Genomic DNA, 25670 nt, shown 5'->3' on the forward strand with positions numbered 1-25670 from the left:
CAGGCCCCCTGCTTCTGGAGTCAGAGGCCTTAGGCATCGAATCCATTCTTGCAATTCCACACAAAACAGTAGGGGAAGGGAAAGGGCGCCCAAGACCCTTTGTGAATGTGGCACAAAATGACTTGCCTAAGTAGTCAGTGGTAAAGCTGGAAACAGAATCCAGGTCTCCTGAGTCCCAGTGCTTTACCACAGGACCATCCCTTCTCTTATGCTGGCGTCATGTTAGTAGATTCCAGTCATGATGTTGGTGGAGGTGAAGCCCATTCCCAAATTTAATCTTTCAGAGAACAATGTGCTGGTGTGATTTCACTGTGCACATCAAAGAAGCAACATACAAACTGGTCCCCACTCTGGTAGCCTTGTTCAGCCACAAGGAAGAGCCATTAGACTAAGAGGTGAAATCTAATCTCTCTCTGCTGATTATTTAGCAGTCAGGAACACAGCATACAAATCATATTTCCTCCCAGAGACAAAGAGAAAAGAGGCTTAGGATAAACGGGGAGAGAAATGAAGGCAGGTGCAATATAGACAGAATTCAAGGATAGAGTCCCAGTGAAAGGCCTGACCAGAAAGTGGTGAAATGGAATGATCCCCCATGCCTACCTAGAACAGTTGTGTGTTTGACAAAAGCTACATCTCCACCTCCATCTTTCAGACACCTGGAGGGGGAAAGAAAGCAGAAAGAAAAGGAGGACACTGAAATACTGTGTTTGTTGCTAATCTCATACCATCCCTCTACATTTCAGACAACTACCTTTGAAACAAGCCTTAGATACGTGACAGTTTGTCTTCACAAAAAGCCATGCGGGCTGCAGAAAGAAATGCAATGGCAGGGAAGAATTTTATAATGCAAATCATCAGGAGTAGCCCAATGATAATGCTCTGTACTGCCATGTGCAATTTATAGCTCAATTTCCGGTCACTCACTAACTGCTTGTAGAGGCTAGGAGCTATCGTAGGCCACATACTCAACCCTGGAGTAGGGGTGCTTCTTCCATAAGAACATAAAAATGGCCCTACTGGGTCAGAGCAAAGGTCCATCTAGCCCAATATCCTGTCTTCTGACAGTGGCCAGTGCCAGGTGCCCCAGAGGGAATGAACAGAACAGGTAATCATCAAGTGATACATTCCCTGTCGCTCATTCCCAGCTTCTGGCAAACAGAAGCTAGCGACACCATTCCTGCCCATCTTGGCTAATAGCCATTGATGGACCTATCCTTCATGAATTTATCTAGTTCTTTTCTTAACCCTGTTATGGTCTTGGCCTTCACAACATCCTCTGGCAAGGAGTTCCACAGGTTGACTGTGCATTGTGGGAAGAAATACTTCCTTTTATTTGTTTTAAACCTGCTGCCTATTGATTTATTTGGTAACCCTGAGTTCTTGTGTTATGAGAAGTAGTAAACAACACTTCCTTATCTACTTTCTCTACACCAGTCATGATTTTATGGACCTAAATCATATCTCCCCTTAGCCATCTCTTTTCCAAGCTGAAAAGTCCCAGTCTTATTAATAAAAAGAAAAGGAGTACTTGTGGCACCTTAGAGACTAACAAATTTATATGAGCATAAGCTTTCGTGAGCTACAGCTGTAAAGGTGCCACAAGTCCTCCTTTTCTTTTTGCGAATACAGACTAACACGGCTGCTACTCTGAAACCAGTCTTATTAATCTCTCCTCATACGTAAGCCATTCCATACCCCTAATCATTTTTGTTGCCCTTTTCTGAACCTTTTCCAATTCCAATATATATTTTTTGAGATGGGGCGACCACATCTGCACACAGTATTCAAGATGTGGGCATACCATAGATTTATATAGAGGCAACATGATATTTTCTATCCTATTATCTATCCCTTTCTTAATTATTCCCTGCATTCTGTTCATTTTTTTGACTGCCACGGCACACTGAGTGGATGTTTTCAGAGAACTATCCACAATGACTCCAAGATCTCTTTCTTGAGTGATAACAGCCAATTTAGACCCCAACATTTTATATGTATAGTTGGGATTATGCTTTCCAATGTGCATTACTTTGCATTTATCAACATTAAATTTCATCTGCCATTTTGTTGCCCAGTCACCCAGTTTTGAGAGGTCCTTTTGTAGCTCTTCGCAGTCTGCCTGGGTCTTAACTATCTTTAGTAATTTTGTACCATTGGCAAATTTTGCCACCTCACTGTTTATCCCTTTTTCCAGATCATTTATGAATATGTTGAATAGGACTGGTTCCAGAACAGACCCCTGGGGAACACTATTGTTTACCTCTCTCCATTCTGAAAACTGACCATTTATACCTACCCTTTGTTTCCTATCTTTTAACCAGTTACCAGTCCATGAGAGCACCTTCCTCTTATCCCGTGGCAGCTTACTTTGCATAAGAGCCTTTGGTGAGGGCCCTTGTCAAAGGCTTTCTGAAAATCTAAGTACACTATATCCACTGGATGCCCTTGGTCCACATGCTCGTTGACCCCTCAAAGAATTCTAGTAGATTGGTGAGGCATGATTTCCCTTTACTAAAACCATGTTGACTTCCTCAACAAATTATGTTCCTCTACATGTCTGACAATATTGTTCTTTATTATAGTTTCAACCAGTTTGCCCAGTACTGAAGTCAGGCTTACAGGTCTGTAATTGCTGGGATCACCTCTGGAGCCCTTTTTAATTCCATTGCGGCCCATTACTCAACAGAAACCAATGAGACAATTAGGTCCCAACTACTCTACAAGTGTAGCCATGTCAGGAGACCCAGTTATAGTGCAGCTGAAAACATGTGTGTGGAACAGATAGTTACCAGATAAAAATAACTTTCACTTACTTAAAGGCTCCAGAATAGCCAGAATAAGGCCCAGTACGGGAACATTTCGGATCAAGGCATAAGCGGCACAGATTTGGTTCATTTGCGGGGGCACCAGGGACGCAGCTGGCTGAGAAAAACTGAGCCACAGCTATGGAAAAACACATGCAGTAGTTAATAGCAAACTCACCCTTTAGCAAACTGTCTTCTCCCAGCTGTGGATGCTTGGTATAGTAGTATGGGGTGTTTGGAGGAGGTAGTGGGGGGAGAGTGTCTGTAACCTGATGCCTTTGGAAGGGGTGGTTTGGTAAAGGGGATGCTGGAAGGATGGCATCTCCAGCTGGGCAGAGTGAAGGTTCTGGCATGTGGTCTGCTGTGCGTGGCAGTGGTGCATGGTGTTTGTGTGTGGAGGAGTAGAGGTGCCTTAAACTTTCCAGTTCCTTGGGTTTGTGTCAGGATGGCGTATTACATCGGTAGCAACTTTAACCATTGCACAACAGAGTTTTTGGAGTGTGACTGAGTAGAAGATAATGGATTCCAAAGCAAGGAAGCTGTTGCTGTCATGGAAATGCCCTGATTGATGGAAGAAGAGAAATTTAGGAAATGTGGATGGTTCCGTTGGTTTGCTGGTTTCCCCAAAAGTTCCTCAGAAAATCTACTTCCTTCTCCCTAACACTGATCAATCCCAGTTCTCCTCAACCCCAGCTTAATGTTAGCACTCCCTACTCACCTAGCTCTTTCCCAGCTTACCGTGGGTTATGGGAGTGGCTCTATCCCAGGATAGGATTTTATGGTACAAGAGGGTCCCAATGGGAGTGAACCAGCCAGCAGACCTGTCCAACCCGGTGTGGCAGGATTTCTTCCTTTCAAGTTCCGTTATTGTGAAGTCAGTTCCTTTCTTCACCACAGCCACAGCATAGTAGCTGGTGACCGAATCTGTAAGGGAGGGAGGAGGGAAAGCAAGCAAGCATTGGAACAAAGGAACACAAAAACAGAAATGGAAGTCGCTTACCGTCCCTTCCAGTTCACACAATTGTTTTCTCCCATGTCACACAAATCCTGGGCACAGGAAGCAAAGTGCAACATTTTCAACCCCATAATAATGTAGCAAGACACCCTACCCCTTTCTCCTGTTTAGTATTAGTGGGTTGCCATGCCAATATCAATCTGATTATAATCGTTGTAATAGACATAATGTTAAATGTTCTACTAATTAGTAAAAAGAAACTGAGTACTTGTGGCACCTTAGAGACTAACAAATTTATTTGAGCATAAGCTTTCGTGAGCTACAGCTCACTTGCATCCGATGAAGTGAGCTGTAGCTCACGAAAGCTTATGCTCAAATAAATTTGTTAGTCTCTAAGGTGCCACAAGTACTCCATTTCTTTTTGCGGATACAGACTAACACGGCTGCTACTCTGAAACCTACTAATTAGTATTACTAGCATTTGTTAAACGGTCTTGTCTTTGCATTTATTTGATATGTGTGCTGTTGTTAATAGCTCTTACCCTCGTGATAAGTCTTTTTGAGGGCAGTAGAGCTTCTCACATGAGTAAAGATGATTTGTGTAAGTAACGCTTGCAGGACTGGACTCTAAACTGGGTCTGTTAAAATTCTCTCCATAGACTGTCTGGCAAATATTACATCTATGCAAACGGACTGAGTTCTGGAGGCAGCAGAAACCCACTACTTTGAATTTCCTGACTTTGGTACCTTTTAATTCTCAGCCATAACACTGAGAATTACTCTGTAATGTTGCCTTCAGCCCAAACTCTCTACACAGTATCAGACAGCTGTAGCAGCACAGGAGCCAGCAAAGAGAGCTGTAAACGGGAGTTTCAGTGGGAGTTTGAAAGCGGAGTTTGGTTTGTGGTGCTTGTTTGGGGTTTGTGTTTGCTGTGGGTGGTGGTGTTTTGGTGTGGTTTGTGTTTCCCAGATGAACAGGATTTAGGTGGGAAGGCTATGACAGATACAGAGGCAGCAGTGGGGGTGACCCATGTAGTGGAAGACACAATGAAGATGACTGGATGTGGAAGCTGCGGTATGTACATGATCCTGGAGGGGGCACCTGGTAAGAGTTTTGTCTGCATGAAATGCCATCTGATAGAGCTGATGGAGGAAAAGATCGGAGGTTTGGAGATGCAGGTGGAAAGTCTGGTTGAGTTTAGAAAGGGGTTCGAGCAGATTATGGAGCAAAGACATGAGGTATCTGAAGGGAAAAGCTCAGACTTGCAGATGGAAGCAGGACTGAGGAATTCTGAGGGGAGACTGCTGGGTGAGGAAAGTGATCAGTGGAAGCATATGACTAAAAGAACAAGGCAGAGGAAAAGACGGGCTAGTGAAGGAGAAATAGAGCTCAAGAATAGGTTTGAGGAGTTGGAAAATGAAGAAGGGGCTCAGCCGCTAGTCACTGAAGGTGAAAGGGCAAGGAAGAAGAGAAGAGCGGCTAGTCCTATAGGAAAAGGGGAAGAGTCAATGGAGACTACACCAAATATGAGCCCCAGGAGGATACAGGATGGGTTGAAGAGAATTACAAGGGAGAATAGGAATGGAAACAACTTGCAGCCAGAGGGAACAGGGGATAGACTGGAGAATAGCACAGTCACCAGGAAAAGGCAGGTCTATGTGATCAGGGACTCTTTATTGAGAAGAATAGACAGGCCTGTAACCAGAGCTGATCCAGAGAATAGAAGGGTGTGCTGTCTTCCAGGTGCTAAGATATGGGATGTAGACCTGAGGTTGAAAAGGATCTGAAAGGGAGCGGGAAAGAATCCCCTAATTATCCTTCATGTGGGAACAAATGATACGGCTAGGTTCTCTCTGGAAAGTATTAAGGGAGACTATGCTAGGCTTGGGAAGACGCTTAAGGAAATCGAGGCTCAGGTGATCTTTAGTGGGATTCTGCCTCTTCCTAGAGAAGGGCAACAAAGGTGTGACAAGATTATGACTATCAACAGATGGCTTAGGCAGTGGTGCTATGAGGAGGGCTTTGGGATGTATGGCCACTAGGAGGCATTCATGGACAGAGGACAGTTCTCTCGGGATGGACTTCATCTGAGTAGGGAAGGAAATAGACTTCTAGAATGGAGGCTGGCACAACTGATTAAGAGAGCTTTAAACTAGGAATTTGGGGGAGATGGTTGGGAGATGTCCAGGTAATCTCCACACCGGATTTTAGCAGGATTTTAGACAGAAGAAAACAACGTAAGAAAGGATACAGCCGTGGGTAGGAGAATGGATATAAGGAGGAAGGGCAGTGTGGATACCAGTCTAATAGGTCATACTGGCTGTAGAATGACGGTGCCTAATCAGGTAAAGAATGTGAGCAAGGCCAAACAGCAAAAATTAAGATGTTTCTACACCAATGTGAGGAGCCTCGGTAACAAAATGGAGGAACTAGAGCTACTGGTGCAGGAAGTGAAACCAGATATTATAGGGATAACAGAAACATGGTAGAATATTAGTCATGACTGGAGTACAGATATTGAAGGGTATGTGCTGTTTAGAAAAGACAGAAATAAAGGTAAAGGTGGTGGAGTAACGTATATCAATGATGAGATGGAATGTAAAGAAATAAGAAGCGATGAAATGGATAAGACAGAGTCCATCTGGGCAAAAATTACATCGGGGAAGAAAACTACTAGAGCCTCCCCTGGGATAGTGCTTGGGGTGTGCTATAGACCGCTGGGATCTAATTTGGATATGAATAGAGCCCTTTTTAAATGTTTTTAATGAAGTAAATACTAATGGAAACTGCGTGATCATGGGAGACTTTAACTTCCCAGGTATAGACTGGACGACAAGTGTTAGTAATAATAATGACAGGTTTCAGAGTAACAGCCGTGTTAGTCTGTATTCGCAAAAAGAAAAGGAGTACTTGTGAGCATGAGCTTTCGTGTCACGAAAGCTCATGCTCAAATAAATTGGTTAGTCTCTATGGTGCCACAAGTACTCCTTTTCTTTTTAGTAATAATAATAGGGCTCAGATTTTCCTAGATGCGATAGCTGATGGATTCTTTCAACAAGTAGTTGCTGAACCGACTAGAGGGGATGCCATTTTAGATTTGGTTTTGGTGAGTAGTGTGGACTTCATAGAAGAAATGGTTGTAGGGCACAATCTTGGTTCAAGTGATCATGAGCTAATTCAGTTCAAACTGAATGGAAGGGTTAACAAAAATAAATCTGCAACTAGGGTTTTTGATGTCAAAAGGGCTGACTTTCAAAATTAAGGAAATTAGTTAGGGAAGTGGATTGGACTAAAGAACTTATGGATCTAAAGGCAGAGGAGGCCTGGGATTACTTTTAAATCAAAGCTGCAGAAGCTATCGGAAGCCTGCATCCCAAGAAAGGGGAAAAAATTCATAGGCAGGAGTTGTAGACCAAGCTGGATGAGCAAGCATCTCAGAGAGGTGATTAAGAAAAAGCAGAAAGCATACAGGGAGTGGAAGATGGGAGGGATCAGCAAGGAAAGCTACCTTATCGAGGTCAGAACATGTAGGGATAAAGTGAGACAGGCTAAAAGTCAAGTAGAGTTGGACCTTGCAAAGGGAATTAAAACCAATAGTAAAAGGGTCTATAGCCGTATAAAGAAGAAGAAAACAAAGAAAGAAAGAAGTGGGACCGTTAAACACTGAGGATGGAATGGAGGTCAAGGATAATCTAGGCATGGCCCAATATCTAAACAAATACTTTGCCTCAGTCTTTAATAAGGCTAATGAGGATCTTAGGGATAATAGTAGCATGACAAATGGGAATGAGGATATGGAGGTAGATATTACCATATCTGAGGTAGAAGCGAAACTCGAACAGCTTAATGGGACTAAATCTGGGGGCCCAGATAATCTTCATCCAAGAATATTAAAGGAATTGGCACATGAAATTGCAAGCCCATTAGCAAGAATTTTTAATGAATCTGTAAACTCGGGGGTTGTACCATATGACGGGAGAATTGCTAACATAGTTCCTATTTTTAAGAAAGGGGGGAAAAAGTAACTACAGACCTGTTAGTTTGACATCTGTAATATGCAAGGTCTTGGAAAAAATGTTGAAGGAGAAAGTAGTTAAGGACACTGAGGTCAATGGTAAATGGGAGAAAATACAACATGGTTTTACAAAAGGTAGATCGTGCCAAACCAACCTGATCTCCTTCTTTGGGAAAGTAACAAATTTTTTAGACAAAGGAAACGCAGTGGATCTAATTTACCTAGATTTCAGTAAGGCGTTTGATACCGTGCCACATGGGGAATTATTAGTTAAATTAGAAAAGATGGGAATCAATATGAAAAGTGAAAGGTGGATAAGGAAATGGTTAACAGGGAGACTACAAAAAGAAAAGGAGTACTTGTGGCACCTTAGAGACTAACAAATTTATTTGAGCATAAGCTTTCGTGAGCTACAGCTCACTTCATCAGCTGCATTCAGGGAGACTACAGCGGGTCCTACTGAAAGGTGAACTGTCAAGCTGGAGGGAAGTTACCAGTGGAGTTCCTCAAGGATCAGTTTTGGGACCAATCTTATTTAATCTTTTTATTACTGACCTCGGCACAAAAAGTGGGAGACTAATAAAGTCTGCGGATGATACAAAGCTGGGAGGTATTGCCAATTTAGAGAGAGACCGGGATATCATACAGGAAGATTTGGATGACCTTGTAAACTGGAGTAATAGTAATAGGATGAAATTTAATAGTGAGAAGTGTAAGGTCATGTATTTAGGGATTAATAACAAGAATTTTATTTATAAGCTGGGGATGCATCAATTAGAAGTAATGGAGGAGGAGAAGGACCTTGGAGTATTGGTTGACCATAGGATGACTATGAGCCGCCAATGTGATATGGCCGTGAGAAAAGCTAATGCGGTCTTGGGATGCATCAAGTGAGGTATTTCCAGTAGAGATAAGGAGGTTTTAGTACTGTTATACAAGGCACTGGTGAGACCTCACCTGGAATATTGTGTGCAGTTTGGCCTCCCATGTTTAAGAAGGATGAATTCAAAGTGGAACAGGTACAGAGAAGGGCTACTAGGATGATCCGAGGAATGGAAAACCTGTCTTTTGAAAGGAGACTCAAGGAGCTTGGCTTGTTTAGCCTAACTAAAAGAAGGTTGAGGGGAGATATGATTGCTCTCTATAAATGTATCAGAGGGATAAATACCGGAGAGGTAGAGGAATTATTTAAGCTCAGTACCAATGTGGACACAAGAACAAATGGATATAAACTAGTCATTGGAAAGTTTAGACTTGAAATTAGACAAAGGTTTCTAACGATCAGAGGACTGAAGTTTTGGAATAGCCTTCCAAGGGAAGCAGTGGGGGCAAAAGACCTATCTGGCTTTAAGATTAAACTCAATAAGTTTATGGAGGAGATGGTATGATGGGATAATATGATTTTGGCAATTAATTGATCTTTAACTATTCATGGTAAATAGGTGCAATGGCCTGTGATGGGATGTTAGATGGGGTGGGATCTGAGTTACTACAGATATTTCTTTCCTGGGTATCTGGCTGGTGAATCTTGCCCATATACTCAGGGTTCAGCTGATCGCCATATTTGGGTTCGGGAAGGAATTTTCTTCCAGGGCAGATTGGAAGAGGCCCTGGGTTTTTTTTGCCTTCCTCTGTAGCATGGGGCATGGGTCACTTGCTTGAGGATTCTCTGCTCCTTTAAGTCTTTAAACCACGATTTAAGGACTTCAATAGCTCAGACATAGGTGAGAGGTTTTTTCGCAGGAGTGGGTGGGTGAGATTCTGTGGCTTGCGTTGTGCAGGAGGTCAGACTAGATGATCATAATGGTCCCTTCTGACCTTAATATCTATGGAAAAAAAAAACAAACAGCCTGACTTTCCGAACAGAGACCTGTATTATAATAGAAAGAGAAGGCTGGGAGTTTGGGTGGGATCTGGAAAGCAGGAGCCGATGGAGACAGGAATGGAGAAGTACTGTCATTTTCCTTCAAGAATCATCAGTAATGCAGTAGACAGAACTACAGACTGGGGATGCAGACTGAGCGATAGACTTCATTCTGAACAGAATGGGTTTGTATCACAGCTTCCACTGAGGCCCAGCAACTCTGATAGCAGCAGCTTTAATGTTTAGCTTTCTTTTCTGTTTCTTTCCCTCTTCACTGGGCTTGTTCATCCACTGCCCCATCTGTGTGCTCAGTTCAGCCTGGTCCTCCAAGAAACAATTGACCCTCATGTTGCTAGAGAGACAAGGCAGGTGAGGTAATATCTTTTATTGGACCAACTTCTGTTGGGGGAAGGGACAAGCTTTTGAGCTACACACACCTGAAGAATAGCTCTGCGTAGCTCGAAAGCTTGTCTCTCTCACCAACAGAAATTGGTCCAATAAAAGATATTCCCTCACTCACCTTGGGTGTCTAATATCTTTGGACCACCATGACTACTCCAACACTACAAAGTTTGTGTTGTTGCCATTCTTTAACCTCTGTTACTGCAGCTGACTCGTAGCTTGGGTCTCACGTGCCTGGATTAGCCCAGTTATTTTCCAGTTTTGTACAAGGTCCCTGAAAGCGGAAAACCTTTGAGGTTTGCTCAGCTTAGTCCCCCTGCTGTGTTTTGTCAGGGGCCGTTAGTTACTGAGGCAAATTAACCTTACAAAACTCTTCAGACACTCTATTGCATTAGCCTTCCCCAGCCATTGCAACACCACTGTAGTGAGCAGTAAACTTCCACTGAGGGAACAGCAATAGCAGCACACTGGATTTACTCCAGTTCTGTTGAGAAAGAGTTACTGCCCTTGTGATCATAGAATATCCAGGTTGGAAGGGACCTCAGGAGGTCATCTAGTCCAACCCCCTGCTCAAAGCAGGATCAATCCCCAACTAAATCACCCCAGCCAGGGCTTTGGCAAGCCTGACCTTAAAAACTTTAAAGGAAGGAAATTCAATCACCTCCCTAGATACTGCCACATGCAGTGGGAGTAAGAACTGTTTCTATAGACTGGTCTGCTCCTCCTCTGTGATCCGGCAGGGAGCCAAATTTCAGCTGCCCAATGTAAATGATATAGAGGAGCTGTGTGGAGAGGAAAGGTTGCTCCGGGATAGAAACCCCACCACTACCTCCTGTAGCCTGCTCTATCCCCTTCAGGGTAGCAACGCACGAGCTAAGCTCTGCATGAACAGCCATGGAGAGAGACGTCAGGGAAAAGCTACTGTTCACAGCACACTTCCCGCATACAGCCAAGTGCATCATAGGTTGCTGCTGCTCAGAGCTTTCAGGTACCACAAAGGGGGCTTGTGAGTATGGCTGGTGAGGGGAAATGCCATGCCGGCTCAGCAGCGATAGTCACCTCACTTGCTGGTGGTGCGGAGGACATGTGAAAATGACAATGTCACCTGTAATAACATGTAACTGGTTGCTTTAGCATTGCTCCCCAGTCTGCAGGTAAAATTACCCTAGCACCTTGGGTCACTGGGAAGGAATGAAGCAAGAACCAGAAGGTTCATGGAAGTGGAAAAACCCCTCAAACCAATCAGAAATCAAGAGGATTAGGAAAGGCCTGGTCTGGTTGTGGGGGAAGGGGAGGAGATCAGGGTGAGTGGAGTGATAGAACTAAAGCTGATGGCTCCAAAGGAGAGTTTGATCACCTGGACAGCTAGGAAAATAAGGCAGGGAGCAGGAGTACAGATCATTGCTGCTTTCCACCAGGACACTTTGGTCCCGATTCTCAGCTTGTGTAAATGGGCACAGCTGTGTTGAGGTCACTGGCTGTGGATCAGTCCTCATGCATACCAGCTAAGGCCCTGGTCCTTGGTCTGTGGCCAGCTCTGAAGAAGTACATAATCTCAGAGTTAGCACACTGACTTGCCCAGGGGTTTGTGCCTTCCCAGTTTGCCTTAGTAGTATGGTGTTACTAATGTGCTGACAGCTAGCACCGGGGTGGTCAAAGTTCCACAACTTTTTGGTCAATAACAGTGTCCTCCATGCAAATGTACCGTTTCCTGTGCCATAGACCTCAGCCACAACAGGCTTCAGATTATATGGGGCAAGGTGTGCTTCGAAAATGTGTCCACCATCCAGACTAATGGCATCTGCTTCATTCACCTGAAACACAAAAGGGTTACATCAGATGTGGGCACATGCATCAGCAGGGCTAGAAAACACTGAGCGTTAATTAACAGAGCCTCTCTTTGGGGTCCTTCCTGGCTGGGGTGCTGCTGTAGCAATGGAGCCAGGCAATGACGGAAGGAAATCAGTGACTTAAAGAGGATAGTGAAGCTTTCATCCCAGATTAGGCAAATGGAACCCATCAGGGCAAGTTGTTTCTCCCAGCCCCAGGCCTGATACATTGCTGGCAACCTACCGCAATGGCTTTTATGCAGTCAAGGTGAGTTGTTTTCTTCACACAGTCTAATGAAGGGGTTGAGGACATTTTCGTCTTCAGTTCCATACATTTTCTCTGCTCTGCATCAGATATTGTGCACCATCGGATGGGACTTTGGGCTGGGCGGTCAGCAAGACAGAGCACTGTGGAGAGAGCAAAAGAGGACTAAGAGGTTGTTTCATGAACCTCAGACCTAGATGAAAGAACTAGCATCCCTCCCTACAGACATAGGTCTCCCATGAGACCCATGGGTCTCTCCTTCCCTGCCCGCTCCCAATAGCGGGACCCCAGTGCCTAGGGGCACTGTTTACTGGTTTCTTAGATCTAGATTCAAGTGGATACAAAGGGCTAAATTCACCCCTGGTGTAACCACAGTGACCTTAGTGGAGTTACTGCACAGATGGATTTGGCCCAAAGTGTAGGGGGTGTGATATTTTTATATTCCAGCTCTCACTAATTGGCCGCCTGAGATTCAAATCACCAGGAGATTTCTACTAAAGCTCCTTGCCCTAGTCCAAATGCAGGATGATTCCTAGGGTTTGTGCTCCTAGGGGACAGTCATTCCTCTTTCGAGGAAGATGAAGAAATAAGAGCAAATGCAACCTTCTGTTACGCTGTTGTAATTCCAGTGTAACTGACCTCTGTGGAGTCACTCCAGATTTGTGGTGTAACTGAGAGCAGGACTTGGCCCACAAACTGAAATCAGGGTGAGCAGGGTAAACGTCAGGGCTTGAATAAACACCTTATTCCAGGTTCCTCCTCTATGTCAGAGAGCTCTCCAAATTTACATGTGTTTCTCTGCCAGGGAACTACTCTCCCACTTTTCCTTCATTCCTTAGGAGACATGCTCTACCCTAATGTCCTGAGGTCACTCCTGAAGAGATGTGCAGAAGGGGAGCTCCTACCATGCAGACTTTAAGGTATATAGCCGGGCAGCTCCACTGTCATGGACTTCCTGGTCTGCGGGGTGGGAGCTGCTCTCCTGCGCAGGCTCTCCAGTCTGCCTGTCCTGTGCACCTTAGGGAGTGTCCAGGAGGAGGATTCCTACCCTGCAGACCCCAAAGAAGTGCGCACAATGAGAGCTCTGCAGCTGCAGGCCTCTCATGCTGCAAGGGCAAACTGCAGTGGAAGGCTGACCAACTTGAGTTCCTGACAGTGTCAATGGAAGTGGAAACACAGCATGTTCTCTGTTACAGACTCACCACAAACCTGCAAGTTCCCAGACAAAACAGTTTGTGAGAGGGAAGTGAAGGCTGTTGCCATCACTTCTCTGGAACGCCCCCAGAAGACACCCTCACAAAAGACAACACACAGGAACACATTCTCTGACCTGGCCAAACTGCACTCAGTACAGGACCGGACATGGGGGTGAGAAAAGGTGACTTGATGTCTCTTTTCCCCAGCTGATCCTGGGGCTGACCAGGGTCCAGTCCTTGGTGTAAGCTAGAGAAGCCCAAAGGGCTATTCCCACGGGTGGGGATTGCTGGAGCTCAGACACACCCTAGTTACACCCATGTCCCTTGGCATGCCCCTTGCCCCAGATATGGGGAGAGGTGGAATCACCCAAAGCATCTCCTCACATCAGGAGGATTCTCTGGTGGCCAGCTAAGTCAGCTTTCCTCTGCTGTGTGTGTCACTGGAGCTAAACCAAGCAGCTGTAGTGAGGCTCAAGATCTGCCCAGCACTTCCACCAGCCTACACACTGGAGAATTTGGAAATTGGCTGTTAAGATATGCAGCCAGTCTCCCTCTGCCATCCCTCCCTACGCAATCACTCACAAGCCCACCAGCCCACATCACCCACCTATTGGTAACTCTGTCCACCCTTGGGAATCAGTGGTAAATACAAATCTGCTGTGTAAAGTTTAGTTCCAATTTCACGGGCCAGGTAGGATTTTTGTGCCATTGGAGAAGGAAGACAGGTTGAAGATACAGCAGTGCACTGAATAGTTTAACTGTTAGTAAAGATTGAATTGTTGGGAAAAGCCAAGAAAGCGGTTACATGCAGGGTGACATTACAGGCTTGTGTAGGATAATGGAATATGCTGAGCCTGTGCATTGTGGAATCTAAGGTAATGTTTGAAAGCACGTGGCTATTACTTACTGAATAGTTGTGTATTAGGTACCATCATCACCATGTAGGAATGCAGGGCTCTGAATGCAGGTGTTGGTGTGTAGTCATGCTTTTCTGCTTGTTTACATTATCATGGGCAAAAATGAGGTTGAATGAGGGTGGAAGCTGGTTGGGGTATAAAAGGGGCTCATCTAAACCTCATTAAAGCCAATGGAAAGAATCCCTCTGACTTCACAGAGCTTTGCATTAGGTCCCACATGAAGAGTATTGAACTGCTAAAGTCTAGGCTTTCTGTTTCGGAAAATGCATGTGGTTTCTTTTCCACAAGGTTTCTTTCAGTGGCTTGTTACAGAGGGGTAAAAATACCTTTGCACTCTTATCTCTTATTCACCATGTTTTTTGTTTGGGAATATATGAATAGATATAAGATATAAGGATAGATAACTTAAGCCCCAGTACTGCAAACGTGTCCTTGCTTCACTGCATGCACGAGTTGTTCCATTGACAACTATTCATATACATAAAGTTACACATGCACTTAAGCATTTGTAGGATCAGGGCCTTAAGAAGGGCGGACAGAACATTATAAACAGATGCTCTTCTTCTGCTGATGGAGAGTTTGGATCAGTCGCAGTGTTGTGGGTGGTGATTATTTAGCTAACATTAGTGTCCAGAGGCCCGAATTGGGATTGGGGGGTCCCAATTATGATAGATTCATAGGAGAAGAGGACACTTCATTTAAGACGAGAAGCATTAAGGGAACGTAACAAACACCAGGTGGGAAGAGGACAAGGGTAACAGTAATAAGATTATGTGGTCACACAGGCCAGCAATGTGTGCACAACTTGCCTGTGCCAAATTACTGCAAAATAGAATGTTTGTATAAATAATCAGTGCCTGCTTCCATTTGTTTTACCTGTAAAACTCTGCCATTGTCTGTGTGCTTTTTCTGTTTGTTTCTAATTGTTGTCCCGCTCCCAGCTTCTATTTTCAAATCTCTACTTTTACTGATTGGTTTAAAAAAATCTCTGCCTGTTTTTCTTTTTATAGTTCTATTTCTAAAATGTCTTCCCCCTGCTGCCTCCCATTTAAGTCAAGGGTCCCACGATCAGGCTAAGAGAGTAATGCTGCCAGGGAGGTGGCCTCATTATCAGCACATAGAGGGGTCTGGGCAGGAGAGGAGAGAGACAGAGAGACTGATTTGTCATGAGCGCAGCCAGCCTTTTGCACAAAGGAATCCAGGAGCCTGAAAGAGCAGGGGCTCCAAAGGCAGAGTACAGACACATCTAGTGGAAGGAGACTTGTGGGCCTTTCTGGGCCCAGGAGAAGAAAGAGAGGTGCTCCTCACAGCCTCATCTTGCTGAGCAGGGCTGGGGTAGAAGAGAAGGGGTACAGTCATTGGTGGCACTAGACCATTGGGGAAGCTTCTTTGAGATAATCCCAAGCAATGCAGGGTATTGTGGGGAGAGCCAAGCCCTGGACTCTCAGGCAAGGTCGGGAGTGGGGGGGGTTGAAGGGGCATGTCCCTTTACAAGAAGGGCGTTCAAAGTTGAGCTGCAGGGACCCCACCCCCCCGCCCCCAGAGAAGAATATGGGACAGGTTAGAAAGACAGTGAGCTGTAGCTCACGAAAGCTTATGCTCTAATAAATTGGTTAGTCTCTAAGGTGCCACAAGTACTCCTTTTCTTTTTGCGAATACAGACTAACACGGCTGTTACTCTGAAACCAGTAATTTTTTTGTAACTTTCATCTTAAAGATTCTTTGCTTAATATTATTTTAAGAAGCTTCTCTAAATACATGTACATCCTCTGTAGGGAAGGCTTTCAGTGACTCTCTCCTACACCAGTGCTCCACCGGGGGGACATACCTCCACCCATACCTGCAGCAGGAGCTCCGTATAAGGAGCAAACCTGAAACCGCAGCCTGTCCCTTCAGACTGTTTTAGGGCCTGATCCAAAGCTCATTGAAGTCAATGGAAAAACTCCTGTGGTTGTCACTGGGCTTTGGATCAGGCCCTTAGCAAAATAGGAATGGTGGTAGTTACTGTAATTAGTATTAAATTGCTATCTCCGGGCTGCAAGATCCGTGGCAAACGAGTAACACAGTCCAGCACCCAGCAGCTGTTTTCCCTTTGGTTTCTGTCCTGCACAGTTCAGTGACTGTTGGCGTTTACTGTGCACTGCAATTAAACTGGCTCCCTTATGCAACGTCCTCTCAGTCTCTGGCTAGTGCGGGGGCTGCTGAGAATGTCAGTGACACCCACACCTCGAAACTGCTGCTCTGAAGGCACTTACCCAATATCCCCAAGGACAGCGTGGCATGGAGAGCGAACTTCATCCTTCCCTCCTGGGCTTGGCAGCCAGGTCTTGCAGGAGCTTTACTCAGAGACTGTCCCCTCTGAGTCTGTGATGGCTCCTAGGCTACTCTTTGCCTTTTTATAGAGGGACAGGGCTCGCTGTGTTAGCAGAAGCAATGACTGGCAGTGTTTGTCCTTGTTTCCCAATAGCTCCTCAATTTCCTCACCCCGCCCCCCTGCCCCATTCCAGTCAGACCATTTTCAGGCAGCATTTCACTTTGGCACTGAATCACATGCAGGCATGAGTGAGAGCAAGGCAGGTGCATGTTGTTCACTCAAGGGATTTAAAATGGGAAAGTCCCACTTTGTGTCATTTCAATTTCTGCTTGGCTGAAATACAGTGGGAAGGGCTATTTTTTTTGTTCCAGCCACCCCCTGCCTTACAAAGGCTAATCTCAGAGAGCCACTGTGAGAATCAAATCCAATCTAGACTATTTAGTCTTCTTTCCCATTAACTATTGCCTTTCCTTCTCACCGAGGAGTCTTTGCCCGTCCTGTATGCCAGGCCTTGGCAATTGGGACATTAGTCAATGGCTCCCAGAACACCTGATACCATAACTGTAATGCAGGGAGAGGAGTCAGTAAGAGGAACCTTGCAATCACAGAGCATGTTCCATCCAGAAGGAATGAATCCAAAATGCTTTACTATCCCGCTGAGTGACTCACTTCCTTTGGGACATCCCTGAGCTTTCCTCGCTACACCCCTCCCTCATCAGGGCCACCTGCTCTGGTGGCAATGCTGGCTCTGCGTTCTCCTGAAAGCCCCTTGTGCCTTTTAAAAGGACTTTTGCTCTGCAGTTGGGATTCTCCAGCGGGAAGCTGACAGAGCGCGGAGTGAACTGACCAGAGTATATCGAGGAACACAGCCTCTGGAGCGAAGCGTTGGAGCTAACAGTGCACAGCCACAGTGGTCTCACCACATCCTCTCCCTGCTCCCTCTAACAACTGCTCCTTCCTGTGCCTCCTCTGCCAGGCCACCGGTTCAGGTGGTTGAGACCACTCATAGCTCTTACAGTCACTGAGTCTCCTCTCCGGCCCACCTGGCTCTCACCTCTCCAAACTACACAAGCGGCAGCTAAAGTGTTCTTCCCCCACCACCCCTCCAGTGGTGCCAGCTCCACCACCCCCACCCTCAGATTCCTCCATGGGCTGCCTGGGTCTTTCCGCGTTAAGGCCCAGATTCAGCACAGCACTTAAGCACATCCTTGACTTTAAGGATGTTCTTGACACCCATTGAAATCAGCTCATTCTTCTCCTGGAGGAGCTATTCCATTGCCCAGAGCCCTCTGCCTAGGCCACGGGATTCAATCTAGCAATAGCCACAGGTTCCAGAAGTTGGGAACATTCCATTCTGAGCAGGTGGTTTTGGCAAATTTTAATCTACAGCCTCTCGACTCTCCCAAAAGAACCCGCCATCCTCTATACACAGCGTTCCTTCCCCAGCCCAATGCACCAGATAGCCACTTTCTCCATCCAAATCCCTCCTGCTCACTCCATTCTTCCACGAGGCCCACAGACACTAACCCACTTCAGTATACTGCCGTCCCACCCTAATGCATAGAAAACAACAGCAAGGACTGGAGCATAACTATGCTGAGGTATCACTGTTCTTTAGGCCTCCCAGTACATTCGTGTCCAGTCTTCGATTGGCCCTTGGATGCTCACGCATTTCTTTATTTGTGTATCAAGCAGCACCCAGCACTCGGTCTGGGATTAAAAAATAAGGATGAAATTCTCCCCTGTGCTAAACCAGGCCTAGCCACCACTAGAACCCCTCAGTGATGCTTTGTGCTGGCCTTCTGTACAGGGGTGAATTTCACCCTAAGGGAATTAGTAAAGTACAGTGAAAATTCAGTCAGGGACCGCCAAGAGGGAGGGGTTCAGGAGCTGCCACAATCTGCAGCAACCACCATTCTCCCCAGGCCAGCCCAGTTCCCCAGAGGTTACTGTCCAAGATGCTGGCATTCCAAGCCTGGAGTTCCTAACACCGCCAATATCTGGCTACATCAGAAATTACTTTAAATTCTCCCACTTGTAGGCATGGCATGGCACAAGGACGTGTATTTCAGAGGGGTTCCCCCATCACCCCACCAGCATGGGATTGTTACATTGCATGGCCTTTAACAACTTCTTTTGGAACAGGCATCTGAACATAGACTAAAGGGGGTGGTTGAGCAAATAAAGGGTGGAAGTATGTGGACTTGTTACATTCCAGAAGGTGAGAGGTTTAGCATGAGAGGATAACCACTGCAGACGAGTTATTTACCACTTACTGGCTGAATCAGAAGAAGCTGGTGAGAAGCTCCTGTCTGGAAATAATCAGGGGCTATTGAGATCCCATGACCTAGCAAAACTGGTGATTGTGCCATCTCTCATTCCACAGGTTTCAGAGTAACAGCCGTGTTAGTCTGTATTCGCAAAAAGAAAAGGAGTACTTGTGGCACCTTAGAGACTAACCAATTTATTTGAGCATGAGCTTTCGTGAGCTACAGCTCACTTCATCGGATGCACTCATTCCACAGTGACCGTATCCTAATGTGCTCAAATGGGACCTTATATATTCCTCATTTAAAGAACTCCAGATCCTCAAGGCTCGCTTTTTCATAATGCTTTAAAGCAACGAGAGACGTTCATCCAGTCATTTCCTCTGGCTTCACATCAACAGTTGCCAAGTGTCTTATTGCAGTTAGATTGTGGGGGTTGCAAATATCCTTTCTGCTGCAACTGATTTCTTCTTCTTTCCACTGAGCAAGTATTGCTTTCTCGCTCTGTAGTTCTGATGAACCTTGAGATGAACATGGCATTGTGTGCTCCAGACTTGGAGACAATGTCAGCACAGATCAGGAAAGCAGTGTTTGTTGTTCCCTGGTAGAGGGAGAACAAAACTTTTGCTCCTATAAAAATAATGCCCCTGGAATTCTTGGTGATGAGATAGTTGATTTAAAAAGAGACCCAGATGTTCAGATTCTGGAGAACTTTCCCCACCAAATGGAAAAAACATTTTACAGTGGGCCACATTTGAAGTGTTAAGAATGCCCTAGTCAATGGAGCTGACAGAACCCAAGGGAAAAGCCCTAGATGCTGGGGCAGGGTATTGCCGATTGCGGGGCGTTCACCTGGGAAACATCTTCCCCTGGAACTCAGGATGAGCATGTGTCTTGCCTCTTTTGCAGGTCAGTGCAAGCCATACCATGCTGCAGAGGCCTTGCCCAAATGAAGATACATACAGAGGGGCTTAGCTAGGGTGACCAAATGTCCTGATTTTATAGGGACAGTCCCAATTTGGGGGGCTTTTTCTTATATAGACACCTATTACCCCCCACCCCCTGTCCCGATTTTTCATACTTGCCCTCTGGTGAGCCTAGACTTAGCATCTCCCAAATCCCCTTGAGATCCCCCACCTCACATGCTCCTGAGAAATACAACCCTGTGGAAGTAGAGATGGGCCATACTCACTGACAGGATATCTTTTAATGTGTGATACTACAGCAACAAGCACCTTAGGCCTGGGGGAGGGGAAGAAGGTGTAGGCTAGATTAAATGGACAGAGATAGCTAGATTAGATGAAAGACAGAAAGAAGTAGTGACTGAGCAAGGAAAGGGTTAGCTCGCTGATGCCAACCTCTTTTTAAAAAACAATTGATAAAGGGACTACTCTCTTCAAACAGTTTCATCCAACTGAACATCTATGCTTCTCAAGTGGATTAAGGCATCTGGTGTTCTTCTTCATGCCATACAATGTGCTAGAGTGTGTGAGAACCTGATGTAAGCTATGCATTTTCTGTGGTGGTTGTTTATGTTTTACATACAGCATCCGCACTACTCCAAAAGGAACCCTGAAGCAGGGATTTGTCTTGATGCCTGCTGGGCAGTCAGCAGGGCTGTAAATCTACTTTGCACTAGCCATATGGACCCTCCTAATTCCCTAGTAGTGCACTTTGATCTATTCCCATTTCAAAGTGGAGTAGATCAAAGTACACTAATGAACTTGTAGTGTGCCATTTTCCTTTTTTTTTTTTTAATTTCCCAGGAATTTATCAATATTTCTCAAAAAAATTAAAAATGGGTGAAAATCAGTGTAAAAAATTAACTTCACAGCTTCCCAGGTATACATCAGGATTAATAGGGGGAATGGGACAGAAAAAAAGCAACAAATAGAGAAAAAAGAAAGCTTGTTGAAATCATTATCTCTAATCCCCATTACAAAACAAACAAAAATCAGTTTCCTCTTGGCGACTTGGGCAGTTGCGCTTCCTATCACGGGGTTCAGTGTGAATTCCCAAAGGCCTGTGCAGCACAAGCTCACAGCGGTCCTTGAAAAGTGTCTTTTCTATGCTGGCTCAGAAAAGGCTTCCTCCAGCAACCAGAAAATGGGTTTCTAGCCCCTGAAGGATGCCAAAGAGTAAACAAGAACCAGCACTTCAACAGTACCCCCCATCCTAAAATCATCATGTCTCCTGTCACAGAGAGGGGACACAGGGACTGGTGCCAGGAGAGAGCAGATCCGGTCACAGAGATGCAGACCCGCCAGCAGCAGGTCCTGTTCCTGGCCTGGGGGCAGGAAGGGGCTCTGTCTGGTGGGAGAAGCAGATGGAGCTCAGTGCCATGGGACGCTGCTCCAGACAGTGACAGAAGCCCTGGCCCAGCTACTCACAGGGGGAGGGGTACATGGCACTCATGGCAGGGGCAGGAAGAGGAGGTGCCCCATGGGGGGAAAGGGGCAGGGGGTACCTGGCACTGGAGAGGACAGTGGGAAGCAGATGGGCTTGCATGCCCCAAGGCAGCGCTGAAGGGATGGAGTTGGGGGGGGCCCAGTGCCCCTGCTCCCTGCATTCTGTCACTGCAGTGGTCTCAGCAGGTTCCTTGCCCAGCTCACTCCCCCACTGCACAGCTGCAGCAACCAGGGCCAATCAGAGCTGGGGCCAGGAGGGCCATTCGGCCTGGGCCTCAAGCTCAAAGGGGGCCTCAGATTTAGACACTTGTTAAATTTTTTGGCTTTTGATAAGTTTCACAATTTGTTTTTATGCGCATCCCTATCAGACCAAAATGAGACACACTCTTTCAGCTTAGAGCTGCAAATTTAAGCAAGTAAGAGATGTGATTTGGCAAAAGACATAATTTTTTTGTAAACTGATATAGATTTTGTCATATTAAAGAGTTAAAAATGTTCCAAAAATATTAATTAAAATATATTGGTTCTGATGGCACAAGATTAGACCGTGATGAACATGTCCTCTCAGATCAGCTGATTATATAAACAAACCACTGCTAGTGGCTGGTGCTGGATCAAGTGCATGTTGAAAGGTAGAGAATTTTTACATTTTAGTGTCTTCGTAGTTTTACGTCTAGTTGACTAAGAAATTATTTGTGTGTGATAATTCATCATTATTATCTTTATATGGTCGCTAAAAGAGGTGAGTGGTTGGTTGGTTGAGCCCTAGCTTGGTAGCTTAGCCATCATCATAGGCTTTCATAGTCTATAGGCCCAGATTCAAGGTGAAAATTTGTGACGACCATCTTGTACAGTGAATGTCGCGTGATCACACGTTTGAAATTTTTGGACATTATCCCTCTGTCTGTATCAGTGTCTGTGTTTACTATATATATGTCATCCCTTTGTCTTCAGCTCAGCCTGTTATATTATACCTTGCGTGCTTGAGTTTTGATTCAGTGATAAGGATAATAACCTGTCTGACTATTTCATTTTGTGTTCTTAATTAGTATTCCTTTGTTTTAAGTCTTTTCAGCATTTGTGTACATGTTTATAGTAGAAGATTTCAAGTGTAGATAAGCTACTTATTTACAGCAGAATATTTCAAGTGTGGATAGGCTACATATTTACTTTAGAACATTTCAGGTGTAAATAGGCTACTTATTAATAGTAGAGCATTTCAAGTGTGGATAAGTTACTTATTTATAGCAGAACAGTTCAAGTTGTAAAGGCTACTTATTAACACTAGAACATTTGAAACATTTAAAATTTCCGACAAAGGTGGGAAATTCTGAAGCAATATCTTCCTGTTTCACTGCATGGGATGTCCAAAACTAGATGGTCTGCATGGATTGATGATGTTCAACCAGTTGCGCAGCATTTAAATTCAGTGAGAAAGGCTTTAAATGAGCTTGAATCTCTCAGTCTCACTGCACAGGCTCAAACTGAACTTCAATCTATTCAGAAGCATATGTCCAAATTTGAATGCATTCTGATGTCATCTTTGTGGGTGACACTACTTACAATGATCCACCAAACTAATCTGGTCATTGAAGCACGCAATGCTACACTTGATGTTGAGAGAAATAACACTGAAAGTCTTATCAATGATATTCAACAGATTCGTGAACAATGGGACACAATCCTGACTGAGTCCAAATTAGTAGCACAGAATAGAATCATAGAATCATAGAATATCAGGGTTGGAAGGGACCTCAGGAGGTCATCTAGTCCAACCCCCTGCTCAAAAGCAGGACCAATCCCCAATTAAATCATCCCAGCCAGGGCTTTGTCAAGCCTGACCTTAAAAACTTCTAAGGAAGGAGATTCCACCACCTCCCTAGGCAACACATTCCAGTGTTTCACCACCCTCCTAGTGAAAAAGTTTTTCCTAATATCCAACCTAAACCTCCCCCACTGCAACTTGAGACCATTACTCCTTGTCCTGTCCTCTTCTACCACTGAGAATAGTCTAGAACCATCCTCTCTGGAACCACCTCTCAGGTAGTTGAAAGCAGCTATCAAATCCCCCCTCATTCTTCTCTTCTGCAGACTAAACAATCCCAGTTTCCTCAGCCTCTCCTCATAAGTCATGTGTTCCAGACCCCTAATCATTTTTGTTGCCAAATACTGGCATTTCATCTGAGTTCTCCACCAATCACAATTTACCTACTGAATCCGATGCCAAGCAGCATTACAGGGTCAATGTCTTCCTTCTCATCATTGACTCTATTCAATCAGGTCTTACACATCGATTTGAGTCACCAACTAATTTGTACCCTTTTTTGGGTTTCTTTGGCAGTTCAACAGACTGAGTAATGAAGATCTACTTTCTGCAGCCTGAATAATTTCAGCAACAGTACAACAAAGAAATCTCAAAAGATCTGTGATGAGGTTATCTTCCTCAAATGAATATATTCCATGAACTTTCAATTGGATTGCAAGCCAAAGGAATTGCTCAAGAAATACTCACACTTGGACTCTCTGGGGTGTTTTCTAATATCACAATGGCATTGAGTATTTTTGTCAGTTTGCCTGCATCAATGGCTTCAGCTGAATGCACCGTCAATATGTTGAAGCAGGTAAAGAACTATCACTGTTCAACTATGGGACAAGAGAGTTTGAATGGGCTCACCATGCTTAATATCAACAGTGACATTGCACAAAAGCTAGATTTTTCCTCAATAATTAGTGCATTTGCACAGAAAAAGGCTAGAAAAGCATTTGTTAAATATAAACGTATTCAAATTATGTCTCAACTCTTTTTTTGGTGCCTTATTTTGTTTTCATGTGTCATCATTTTTTATTTTCATTATGGCTAAGGGCTTCAAAAGGTGGAAGTGGCCTGGGCTTCTCTGGACCTCTGAGAGGGCTTGGCAGCAGCCCCCAACTGACAGTCACCCACCCCTACACAAGCACACTGTGCCATCGCCAGAGTGTCTCTGAGCAGGGAGCTGGGTCAGGGAGTTCAAGCCAGTACAAAACCCAGGTAGAAATCAGACACAATCCGAATACTGGATTTTTCAAAACTTGGGAATTTTTCAGAGGTTTTCGATAAAAATGCTGAAGCCAGAAGGCTGTAAATATGGCTCATTAATCAAGAAGCAGAATCAATTTTTCAGCTGCTAGTTTAGTTAGGACTGAGCTTTTAAACTTTACCTGCAAAAATGCATGTATGTTGGTGCACCTAATTTGCACACACACAGTTACCGAGGTTGCATGTGCAAGTCAAGTAACTGTGCACAAGTAGCTAGTTAGACACATAACTCACTATTTGCATGCACAAAAATGAAGGCTACAAAGGTGCTTACATGTTCGCACATGCATTGGAGTGGCTTCACTTTATACAGGAAGGGGCTGATTACCTAAACATGAGAGTTCTTTTGATTGTTTTTTAAAACATTGGGCCAGATTTTCAGGTGATGTAAATAGAAATTAATGGATCTCTGCCAATGTAAACCAGCTGAGAATTGGGCCTTCTCCTTGTACTGCAACTGAGCATGACTCAGTAAGTCGGTCATAAATAAGATGAAATATTACACATCATGAGTTCGTTGCATTACACCACCTTGCTGGTAGGTGTTCAGAAAGAGGATGGGACTGCAAAATTACAGAAATCATGAGGAAATACAAATTAACAAATCTTCCTGACCAACCACAGGCCATCAGCACAGCATAAACATTTCTGGCCCCAAAAAAGGAACACGACTTGCCTTCAGAATGAAGAAGTCAGTCAACAACCTGTTTCTTCATTTGCGAGTGGGAATAGTTTATTAACTATGTGTGTGTTTGGGGCTGGGGGAGAAGATTACGGGGGGGAGGAAGTTAGTGTCCATGTGATGATTCAGTGTTATTCAAATGTTAGCACTCACTGAGAGGGAATTCATGCTCTGCAGAGAACTAGCTCAAGGCCTATGCAACAGTTAAGTCCTATGGGCTGAATTGACGCTGAATTGGAGCTTTGTTCTTGTGCTAGTTATTTGCACAGAGATGAATTGTACCCTGTGAGAGACGACTCCGAATAGAGATACCGAAACAGCGACGGGTATTTCAACCAAACCTTTGGAGCATTGATTTCAATAGTGATATTCTTATTAGGAAATACTTATCTAACCAAAGAATTATGACAGATTGTGACCATTTCCTTGACATCAAGTAAAATGCTCCTCACCAGCCCAAGCTATCATCTTCATGAGTGCCAGCAAAAGCTGGGCGAAGTTTCTTCTGCTAATTGGAAATTCAGAGAAAAAAAGTGCAGTTTCTGGGACACCAAAGCTATTCATGGGTTTGGATCAACTTCAGCAAATGGGAGGGGGGAGAGGGGGAAAAATAAATTCTGAAAAGTCTAAATATTTCACTGCTGCCTTTTCTAAACAGAAAGTTTCGCCTGT

At 44.7% G+C, this 25670-nt stretch overlaps 1 protein-coding gene across 1 annotated transcript in view; it reads right to left on the minus strand.

Moving 5' to 3' along the window:
• Positions 1-16645, minus strand: part of TF (transferrin) — a 31501-nt gene extending 14856 nt beyond the window's left edge. The window contains exons 1-6 of the mRNA XM_084639339.1: positions 16507-16645; positions 12118-12281; positions 11750-11858; positions 3546-3731; positions 2817-2946; positions 604-659 (exon numbers count right to left, since the gene is read on the minus strand). Of these exons, the coding sequence (XP_084495465.1) occupies positions 604-659; positions 2817-2946; positions 3546-3731; positions 11750-11858; positions 12118-12281; positions 16507-16549 (688 nt within the window). The 5' untranslated portion in view covers positions 16550-16645. The remainder of the gene's footprint in view (positions 1-603; positions 660-2816; positions 2947-3545; positions 3732-11749; positions 11859-12117; positions 12282-16506) is intronic.
• Between the last annotated feature and the right edge of the window lie 9025 nt (positions 16646-25670).

This window comes from Lepidochelys olivacea (genome assembly GCF_965140295.1).
Source record: "Lepidochelys olivacea isolate rLepOli2 genome assembly, chromosome: 9".
Taxonomy (NCBI): Eukaryota; Metazoa; Chordata; order Testudines; family Cheloniidae; genus Lepidochelys; species Lepidochelys olivacea.